The sequence below is a fragment of the Musa acuminata genome, chromosome BXJ3-4, assembly GCF_036884655.1.
Source record: "Musa acuminata AAA Group cultivar baxijiao chromosome BXJ3-4, Cavendish_Baxijiao_AAA, whole genome shotgun sequence".
Taxonomy (NCBI): Eukaryota; Viridiplantae; Streptophyta; class Magnoliopsida; order Zingiberales; family Musaceae; genus Musa; species Musa acuminata.
The window spans coordinates 2,053,821-2,064,083 of NC_088352.1; the positions used below are offsets into that span (position 1 = coordinate 2,053,821).

At 37.8% G+C, this 10,263-nt stretch overlaps 2 protein-coding genes across 2 annotated transcripts; one reads left to right on the plus strand and one right to left on the minus strand.

Moving 5' to 3' along the window:
• Nucleotides 1–4,907, plus strand: LOC135635263 (uncharacterized). Its single transcript, XM_065146225.1, has 4 exons — nucleotides 1–159; nucleotides 1,693–1,949; nucleotides 3,411–3,862; nucleotides 4,496–4,907. Exons 1-4 carry the CDS (start codon nucleotides 35–37, stop codon nucleotides 4,757–4,759), a joined length of 1,098 nt encoding a protein of 365 aa, XP_065002297.1. The 5' UTR covers nucleotides 1–34; the 3' UTR covers nucleotides 4,760–4,907.
• Nucleotides 4,908–6,656: 1,749 nt separating this feature from the next.
• LOC135635468 (probable xyloglucan endotransglucosylase/hydrolase protein 25) lies at nucleotides 6,657–7,876 on the minus strand. Its single transcript, XM_065146554.1, has 3 exons — nucleotides 7,566–7,876; nucleotides 7,283–7,476; nucleotides 6,657–7,213 (listed from the first exon to the last, which is right to left on the minus strand). The coding sequence occupies exons 1-3, from the start codon at nucleotides 7,824–7,826 to the stop codon at nucleotides 6,805–6,807; spliced, it is 864 nt and encodes a 287-aa protein (XP_065002626.1). The 5' UTR covers nucleotides 7,827–7,876; the 3' UTR covers nucleotides 6,657–6,804.
• Nucleotides 7,877–10,263: the final 2,387 nt, after the last annotated feature.

Here is a 10,263-nt window from a genome sequence, read left to right on the forward strand (position 1 = left end):
GGCATGGTATCCTTGAGCTTTTGTACCTACGGCCATGGGGGGAGGAGATGCAGGCGATGCAACCTCGAAGACCAGGGTCGTGGTGGTCGGCGGGGGAGTCGCCGGGGCGGTCCTCGCCAGGTCCATGCAGTTCCTCGCCGACGTAGTCCTCATCGACCCGTATGGATCGCTCTCTCTCTCTCTCTCTCTCTCTCTCTCTCTCTCTCTGTGCCGTGTTTTTTCCTGCGTTTCTTGACAGGAAGCCCTAATATCTTGAAAAGTTGCTTTTTTGATGAATTTGTTGGGCTTCTATGTGCTATTTTATCATCTCTCGTTTCATTGTTTGTTCGTGTATTATCTGCAAAATTGAGTGGCTTTTGATGTAATTGTCATAAGAAAGTGGGTATCTGGCCGATTGGTTCCCTCTCGGTTTACAATTTCGACAAGGAAAATACATCCGAAATGTGGATTGAGATATTCGAAATTAGATACTTTACAGTAACGATTATCATGGGGGAGGCTCCCTTGTTAATCCTCACCAGTACTGAAGAAAAGTTGGCCTTTTTCCCCCTCCCTGTGCCTACCTAATATTTTCTCCTGGAAAGATGGATCTGACCACCCCAGCTGTCGGATCGTTGAAATCCGTCCATTGCCAGCTGTTGATCCATTTAGATCTAAAACCTTCCCCATCTGTATCAAGAGGCAGCAGGACACTGATTTTGCGTCCCCTGAATCATTTTTAACAGTCATAAACTATTGATAATTTCATCTTTGCAATCCAGCATAAGATTGTGGATAGGAATGAAGTCTCTAGACATCTTGGCTAGTTGTGGATGATATGTAATTTGTGGTCAATATCTCCTATAAACGTTTAAGAGGAATAATTCAAGGACAGTTCATGGATTATGACGAGTCCATGTTAATTTGCTCCCTAGCATGCAGGAAGATCATATTAAATTGATATATGCCAAGCTGATAAAAGATGCAGTTTTGAGAGAAGAAACCAAAGTTATACAAATGAATGTACTCATCCCCCCTTCTAAAATATAAAGAATCCTTCTGTTATGAATAGCTTAAACAGAGATTTTGAGACGTAACATCTGTAAGTAGCTATGCGTTACTCACAGTTATATAACTGTTGTGGGATTAGTAGCATCAGAAGACGGTGGGGAAACTCAATTTGGCTGCAAAATATGTCATAGTCAATGTAGCTATTATGGAACAATAGCTCACTGATCAACCACTTTCATGTTGAGAAAGGGCATTAATATATTATTTATTTGGAGTTTGGATTTACCACAGATAGGGAATTAATACCTAATATATTTCTGCATTGGAGGAGTAGCTGTTGTAATTTCTGGCTGGATAAATAAATGTTTGAATTTTTATTATTGAACTTGAATTATTGATTATAAAAAAATACATGCTAGTTTTCCGATGAAGTCAGGATCTCTACAATGATGTTTTAGTTGTTTGTGTGTCTGTAATGTAAACACACTATTTACCTTACTAATGCAAGAGTTATAACATCAGATGAATGTTCCATGTCTTCACATGCTTATGTGTCTGGTAGAACTGGTGTGTTTTAGTTGGTATACCTTAAGGGTAATACATTTCTTATCTGGACATGCAGCTTATTCAAATCATATAATTAATTAGTTTTAGATATTTCTGATTAGTTTAATGATATATATTTTCAAACTCTGATATTAGGAAGGAATATTTTGAGATTCCCTGGGCAGAATTGAGATCAATGGTTGAGCCTTCCTTTTCAGACAGATCACTGATTAAACACACTGATTACCTTACTAATGCAAGAGTCATAACATCTTCGGCAGTCAATATCACTGAAAACCAGGTTTTGACGGCAGATGGCAATTCAGTTTCATTTGATTATCTTGTCATAGCCACTGGTCATGCATACTCAACTCCTACAAGCAAAAAAGAAAGGCTCGAGCAGTTTCAACAAGGTAATTATTCAACATTCTATTCTTCGTTAGATCTGCATGGGCATGTTTCTTATTTGTACTTTGACTCTCAGCACATCAGGAACCTTCGACAAATATTGTGCAGCTTTGTGCTAACAGTTGAATTTTCTTTTTTCTTTTTTTTTTTTAACTTTTGTATAGCTAAAATTGGTTTACTAATATCCATTTTGGCCAATTTCAGTGGAAATAATTAGTAATTTTTTTGTGTACTCCAGAACAGTCATTTGTCTTTGCTAGTTGATTTTTCATTGGATGCTTAAACTTAACAAAATTTGTTGATTATATCATCTCTACCTTTGTGCGTTCACTTTGGAAATGCATCTCAATGGATGGGTTTTATTTAGATATTCAGGGAATTACTTGTGTTGTATAGTGCACTCCATGCTTAAAGGTTTCTTGGCCTTCAACGATACACACCGGCAACATTCTGAGATTAGATTGGACTTACAAGATTCCAACTTTGGCCCTTGGCACATATTTTGCAACTCCAATGTATTAACAAATCAGACTTGGACCTGCTACAACATCACCATGGATCCTTAGTTTGGTTTTTACTCATGGAAGGATATTCCTCTGACTCTCAACTGGCTTTAGTAGTGTTGGAGGGTATCATATCATAAATTATCGAATTTGATATCCATTTATTTATTTTTTTTCTTGGTTTAAAGTCCAAGCAGGTACACCATAGCAAATTCTTTCTTTACATGTAAAGAGGTAAAAAATTATCTATATATGCATAAGTTCTTATTGACCAAAAGCATATGATTTTCTCCCATTAATAATTATCGCTAGTAAGTGAAAAAATAAATTTATTTTGATCTACTGGCAACTATGCAATATAGAATGATTTAAGCAATTTAAAAGTGAAAAGATTACAGGAGGCTGACAATCGATTGAAAAAAAATTCCGAAGTAGACTCTAGAAGTTAGCTTCCCTTACTATGAATTTGGCATTGTTAATATTAATTTTAAGTTTTTAATTAATATTATGATCATGTTTATTTTTTTATTAAATTAATCTGGAGTTACATACTCATTATTTCATTGATGATATTCCTATGTTCTCACATCTTCATTGTTAAATTCTGCTTCCTATCTCAATTAATCTAGTGACTGTTCAGTTTTTTCCTCTTCCTGTCGTGCTGCTCACTGAGTTAATATGATTTCATGATCAAGCTTTGAGGTCATGCATAAATTGTATGTCCAGAATAGATGCCTGCCCATGCACATGTTTTGAACTATATAGTGGAATGAGTAGTTTGTTTATTTTGGATAATTATTTTATTAAAGCAGGTTAGAAAGCATCACTTATTTTTATCTGTGACTTCTTTCCCCTGTTCATATAGGACTAGACACAAATAATCCGTGAAATATCATGCAGCTTCTGTAAAGATAAATCTCATTTACTGCATATATTGACAGCTGGTTTTCCTTCCATGTTTAGATAATCAGAAGATTAAATCTTCCCAGTCTGTTTTAATCGTTGGAGGTGGTCCATCTGGTGTTGAACTTGCTGGAGAGATTGCAGTTGACTATCCAGATAAGAAGGTGACTATTGTTCACAAAGGGTCAAGGGTACTGGAATTCATAGGGCACAAAGCATCCAAAAAGACACTAGATTGGTTGATATCAAAGAAAGTAGAAGTGCTTTTAGAGCAGTCAGTTGATCTGGACTCCATTTCAGAGGGAGATGGAGTATATACCACATCAACTGGACAAAAGATTTCAGCTGATTGCCATTTTGTTTGTGTGGGTAAGCCACTGGGATCATCATGGCTCCAGGATTCTGCTCTCAGGGATTGTTTAAACGAGAACAGAAGGCTGATGGTCGATGAATACTTAAGGGTCAAAGGTCGAAGTAATATCTTTGCCATTGGAGACATTACCGACATTCCTGTAAGTCTGCATCTGGACTTTCACTTAAACCAAACCTTTTATGAATAACTAGTAAATGACTGTTTTGCACTCTAGGAGCTGCTAGAAATATATATTACTATAAAGATGATTAGGAGAAGGTATAGTGTCTGTCTACCTAACTTCACCTATTTTAGTTCTTGAAGAGAGGTGTATATTTTTCAATCAGATTAAATAATATGTTGATAGTACATAGTAGGGTTCCAGAATAATTTTTTGAAAATACTTTTTTATTTCTTGGAGAAAGAGCATGAGTAGCGCCTTCTTAACCAGATTTACTTCATCACAAGTACTGCCCCAAGTATTGTTGGGATTAGCACCTTGGTTCTCCTAAAAAATAGAAGAAAGAGAAAAAAGGCTGCTCTTTAGTTGTTTATTCTAAAATTTCCTTTGAGAACAAAAATCCAAGGTGCAGAGTCTCGAAATGCTACTTAAAATTGAAGTCCAATTTGTTCTAACATTGAAACTTCATAAGATTACTCGACCAGATGCATGTTCTTCCAACTACTACTTATTCCATTGTTTACAATGTTAAAAGGCCTTGTCATTCTATCATAGTTAAGTTGAAATCAAATTGAACTCACTGATAATATTATGCATTGCTCTCATCTTCAGGAAATTAAACAAGGATTCCTTGCGGAGAGACATGCCACAGTGGTCATCAAAAGCCTGAAGCTGTTAATGAAGGGAACCAAGGAGAATAAGCTGGCAAAATACAAAGCTGCATCTCCTATGGCAATTGTTTCTTTGGGTAGAAAAGAAGGAGTGGCACAGCTCCCATTCGCAACAATGATTGGATGCCTGCCTGGTCTGATCAAGTCCAAGGATTTGTTTGTGGGAAGGACCAGGAAAACTCTGGGGCTGGTTTCTAGCACTTGAAAGCAAAGTTAAGATATTGTGTGTGCATTGACTGCTAAGAGGAATGTTTGGTGGTTGTATATCACTTTTGTTCATGTATTGTTTTATGTAATTGTGCCAATCTGAAGATATTACATAGACCTGATTTGAATATTATCATTTTATTTCACATGAAAATGTCAATGGCTACCTGAGATGAAATTTCTGTGCTTTTGACAGTTTGAGTTATTGGATTTTTTTATATTATTGCAATACCCAAGTAGTCTCATATGGATGTAAATTCAAACTATGGAAACATTTATCATAATTTATTGATGTGCTTGGATCAATACAATGAACTCAGATCAGAGTAAGGTTATGATTTTGGCAGAGCTCAAATCATCTTAAACTTTAGAACTGTGAATGTGCTTCATAGCAGTGGGTCATCAAAAGTGGAGAAAGGTTAATCTTGAAGAGGTAAATGCAGTAAGCTCTTCTATAGACACATCTAGGCAAGTATCTGATATAAATCAGAAAAAAAGGGTTTGAAAGAAAGGATCATTACATAAAATTTTAAAGTTTAAATAATCCTAATGATAAGATCTCCTCAAATCTACAGACTCCTATAAGAAACAGAGTTGTCGATGCCATATATTTTTTTAATGCCGAACCATGAACAGTTATATGTTATATCATAGTTAAAAAAAATGCATATGATTGAAGTTTTGTACAACCAAATTCTAACAATTCGAATATGTTTTGTAGACAATAACTCTTTAAAACTAAAATATAAGGGGAATTCAGTGGACATTTCTAAAAGAAGAACACCTTTGGGTTCTTTTCCTGAAAACTTACCATTTGTTTCGCTTGTGTTTATCTACTTTTCTGTTCTTATTTGTGGCAGATCATTCACATGTTAAAGGTGCAGACCAACCAAACATTCATGAATCATCACACATCAATGCATCATCAAGCAGCAACTTATCACAGTGCAAAAAATAGAATTGCTCATTCATGTGACAGGTGAGGAGGTCTTGGCATGAGTCTACTTGTGAGGATGACCAACTGTGCTCAAACATCCAATTCGTAACTTTTGTTGATTCATCGGGCACTATCTTATAACTGGTAAACTTGATGATATGATGCGTAAGAAGCTGTGCAAAATATGCTGAAGAAGGCTTTGCTCGATACAGAATTGATCAGAGCAGGTTTTGATCAAATCTCAAAGACTATATGATGAGGAAGAAAATACATGGATGATTTAGAAATCAGAGTTGCTTTAGTTTCCTTTTTTATCTTAGTTTTCGAGATGAGCTTATTCAAAGTTTTAAATCCTATGAGATTCAAATATAGTCCTTTCTTGGAAAATTTACTGCATTTTGGTTGTGAAGTTGAGAAAATTATGACTCTGCACAATTTATTGAAGCCCCGTGATGGAAGTGCATTTAGAACATCCATTTTTAGGTGGAGGACCAATAGGCTGGATGGTGGAAATTTATGGATATGTGTCAGAGATCTGAACCATTTTGCAGAAGTTTTGGATGTCTGAACCTTTACTAAATTTATGGGTTGATGTCCTCTTGTAATCTTTTTGTGTGTGTATCCCAGTATGATCAAGCTTTTCAATGTAGTGTCTGTTTGGATAACTTCAATCTCTTCTTACAATGATGACCTCATGTTTCCTGTGCCACTTGATTCGGATCATATGGTCTGATTAAGAATGAAACTACTTGCTTTTTGTTCACCATGATACAAGTGTTTGATTTCAGTGACAGCTGATGGCAGCTTTTGCTTGCAACCTTAAGATTTCTAGTCGAGTATGAACCTTTGAGTTGTGTGTGGTGATCGCTTGATGCAACCATTAACTACTTGCTTGATGTAGTAATTGGGAATGAACCTTGATGCAACCATATGATCTCAAACGACAACTGCATGACCATATGATGATGCTATATATCACACTTTATTGCTAATCCGGTAGACGCAGAACAGAAGTCTATACATGGAGTTTGCTGGTATTGACAAGAAGGAAACCCTGCAACATGAGGAAGAAAGATGATAGTGCCAAGAACAGAGCTCATTCTCCCTTACGTCATGGAGCACTCTGGGGGAAACCCCTGCGGGAAACGCTTCAGGTCAGTGCAGTAGTGGTAGATCATGTAGTTCTTCTGCACCCACCTCATCCTGTCCTGGCTGGGGGTGTCCAACTCTTGGCTCCACCAGCCTCTGGCGGCGGCGGGGACGGCCGAGCTGGAGTTCCTCGGAGCACAGCTCGAGATACCGGAAGACCAGACGCAGGCGTCGGCGTTGAAGTTCCTATAGGAAGCGGTGAAGGGGGCGTTGTTCCAGTTGGTCTTGACCAACCCGCCCCTGGTGGCCCAGTCGTCGGCGTTCCACAGGCTCGAGTAGATTCTCATCGGCTGGTTCTTGGGGAAAGGGATGCCTCTCGATTCCAGGTTCTTGAAGTCCCTGATCGGTGTGCCGTCGACCATGAAGCTGCAACGATGGCGGACGGATGGTGAGCATCTTCGACACCGTTGATGGGGATTCGAGAGGAACACTTACATGACATGTCTGGGGTTCCAGAGAACAGAGTAGGCGTGGAAGTCCTTGGTGGGATCGAACCAGAGCTTGAACTGCATTTCCCTGTTCCCCTTCCCCTGCGTGTACACGTTGGTGTGGAGGGTGTAGGGATCTCCGGTGAGGTTGCCGAGGAACTCGAAGTCGATCTCGTCGTGCGTCGGCCCCTGAGAGGACAACTGCAGAAGCAGATCAAGAACGCCATCAGTGACTGGAATTACGACGAACAGTTCGCATAAAAACCGGTGGGGAGCAGAAGGATCCGTACGTAGTAGGCAGTGACGGTGCCAGCGGAGTTCCCCGGCACGAGCTTGAGCTGCATGTCGATCTTGCCGAAGAGGAACTCCTTCTTGGACTGGAAGCCGGAGCCGGACGTGCGATCGAGGGACAGAGTAAGCAGCTGGCCATTGTTCAGGATCTTGGCGCGCCCGTCGCCCCAGGTGAGGTCGAAGTCCTGGTAGAAGTTGGCAGCTACGGCCATGGCCATGGCCAAGGAGGAGCAGAGCAAGAGGTGGATCAGCGACGCCATCGTTGCAGCAGAGGAGGAAGATGAAGCGAGTGAGTGTTGTGGGAGTGAGGTGGGTGAGTGGGATTTATAGAGCAGGGGGTGGGGAAGGGTGTGGTCGAGGCGGCGTTTGGAAGGATCTGCCATGAGTTGGCTACAGACTGGAGTTGGATACGTGTGTTCGTGTGGAAGGAGGGCATGTCTGCCAGCTAAAGAAGGCCCGAGTGAGGAAGGTGATGAGGGCACCGACAATGAGACTCGACTGTTGATTTGGCTCCTCAGGTTGTTTTCGTGTTGGATTTGCTCGTTTGACTATCGATAGGTAGTGATGTGGAAAGTTTAGTATCCTATTTGATCCAAAATAGTAGATCTAACTTTATAGTTATATACTCATTAGATCTTTGCCCAATATAACCCCCTATACTTCTTACCCATTATAACCTCTATACACGAGCTTATGTATCCTCTTCAAGAATCAAATCAAATCGTTGTATAGTGGGCATGAGATCTAATTTAATGGTGACTTCATATCGTAAGCTGCTCTCCGATCAAATTCATAGTTACTCTTTCATACTCATGACCTTTACTATGTCTAAATTTAGGTTGACTTGAGGATAATTAATTAGCTTAAAAACATATTTGAGCCTTTGTCATTGACCTAAAATACATATTAATAATTTTATATTTATCACGTCCTTAAACATTCTAATGTAAGACTAAATTAGAATGTTATACTCATTAGACTAAATTAGAATATTACGCTTAGCCAATCAAAGAAAAATAAATATTATACTCATCAATACTAACTTCATTGGATGGTATAGTTGAAAGGAGTCGATGAGCTTTACAGGAAAGATTTACCAGACAAAAATAATTGCTATGTGAGATGATCTGGCACAATTATTGGTTCAAGGAATTGGGCACTTGAAGTTATATCGATGCCAAGGACAATGTTGCAGAGCTGTGAGTTGGGATGTTCCAGCTTCGATCAGTCCTACTCTGACAGACAAAAGAAAAAAGGTAAAGCTCTTGCACTGATTTAATATGTATCAGAAATTTCAATCGATTATCTAAAAGTGAGTGAGTTCCTTTAAATATTTTTACAATAAAATTTGTTTTTCGAATGGAGAATATTGATCATATCAATTCCCAAGTCTTATGTGCCATGCAATCCGAGTTTACCATCAATTAATTACTTATTAACTGGAAGTATTGATAATATCATATCCTAGCTTTATCATCATCAAGTACTTACTTGTCCAGTAAATTCCAGCGTCGGAGAAACTGAGTTTGTCTTCCGCTATTCATTCACATTGATGGATGTGAAATCAGGACAGCATGAAACCATCATTGATGGAAATTACTGACAAACAAAGTTGGATGGGGGCAACCCTTCTTTTATCTCTCCGCGAGCAGAGAAAACCAAATGGAATCTTTATGGATTATAAAAGGACTTACTCTAAAGAACCATAAGCAGTTCATTCCATGGCTTTTAATTGAAAGTGCTGCGGCAGCAAGTTTATGGGAGGTATGAATAAAATGAGGCTTCGAGTGAAATTAAATTTTCCATGTCAAGATCATGATAAAAATATCGAGTGAAGAGTAAGTCTAAGTCGATATCTTACAAAACTATATCGAGACATATTCGATAAGATTTTTTAAATATTTAAATTGGTTTAAATTTGAAGGATTCAATTATATGTCAAATATATAAGATGTGACTTGTATTATGCTACATGATCATTAAGTTTGAGATCATCGATCTTATGATTGCTATCCCATCATAAGTGGAATCATGTTGAATTAAATTCATTATTTCATTGATATCATATAATTAACCTCTCGTGGAGCTGAATCGATCCCTTATTAATTTTGTTATGACATGATGTTTATATTAAACAAATATTTATTTTTAAAAAAATAACATAAAAAAGAAGAAAAATAATATTACTTACTTATTAATCTATTTTTCCTCTATAGCATAAGAAGTTGGGACTGTCATCAACCATAAGATCTTACTACAAACTTGTAGTAAGATTCCATGAGAAATCATTTTAGATCATTGCATTACATAAATTTCATTTATTTGAGGAATACGATGCATCAATTATTTTTCATGATCCATGTAGAACCTTTCAGATCTCTCGGACCTTTGCACCATGCGATTCACGTGCCATTATTAGAGCAGCATAATGATTGTGTTTGTCCAAATGATCATCCTTGTCGTCACGTGCCGAACACCATCCAAGAAGAGGGATCGATAGATATCTTCATGTCTTTTATATTTTTACCACGTGCTTCATACGTGAATTGACGTCAGCGAACATTTTCGGTTTGATATTATTTAAATATAATGTACATTATATTAAAATGTAAAATATATTGATAAGTTTATAAAAATAATTATTATGATATCTTAAAACACATAAAATGGGTCCGACATGTTCATAGGTTGAGAGAG

Bases quoted from the DNA above. Each gene is read 5' to 3' on its own strand.
- LOC135635468 (XM_065146554.1), bottom strand. From the start codon at position 7,826: ATGGCGTCGCTGATCCACCTCTTGCTCTGCTCCTCCTTGGCCATGGCC. The intron at 7,477-7,565 runs GTACGGATCCTT...CTGCTTCTGCAG, and splicing joins GCACCGTCACTGCCTACTAC to TTGTCCTCTCAGGGGCCGAC. The intron at 7,214-7,282 runs GTAAGTGTTCCT...CCATCGTTGCAG, and splicing joins TGGAACCCCAGACATGTCAT to CTTCATGGTCGACGGCACAC.
- LOC135635263 (XM_065146225.1), top strand. From the start codon at position 35: ATGGGGGGAGGAGATGCAGGCGATGCAACCTCGAAGACCAGGGTCGTG. The intron at 160-1,692 runs GTATGGATCGCT...CTCTGATATTAG, and splicing joins GACGTAGTCCTCATCGACCC to GAAGGAATATTTTGAGATTC. The intron at 3,863-4,495 runs GTAAGTCTGCAT...TCTCATCTTCAG, and splicing joins GAGACATTACCGACATTCCT to GAAATTAAACAAGGATTCCT.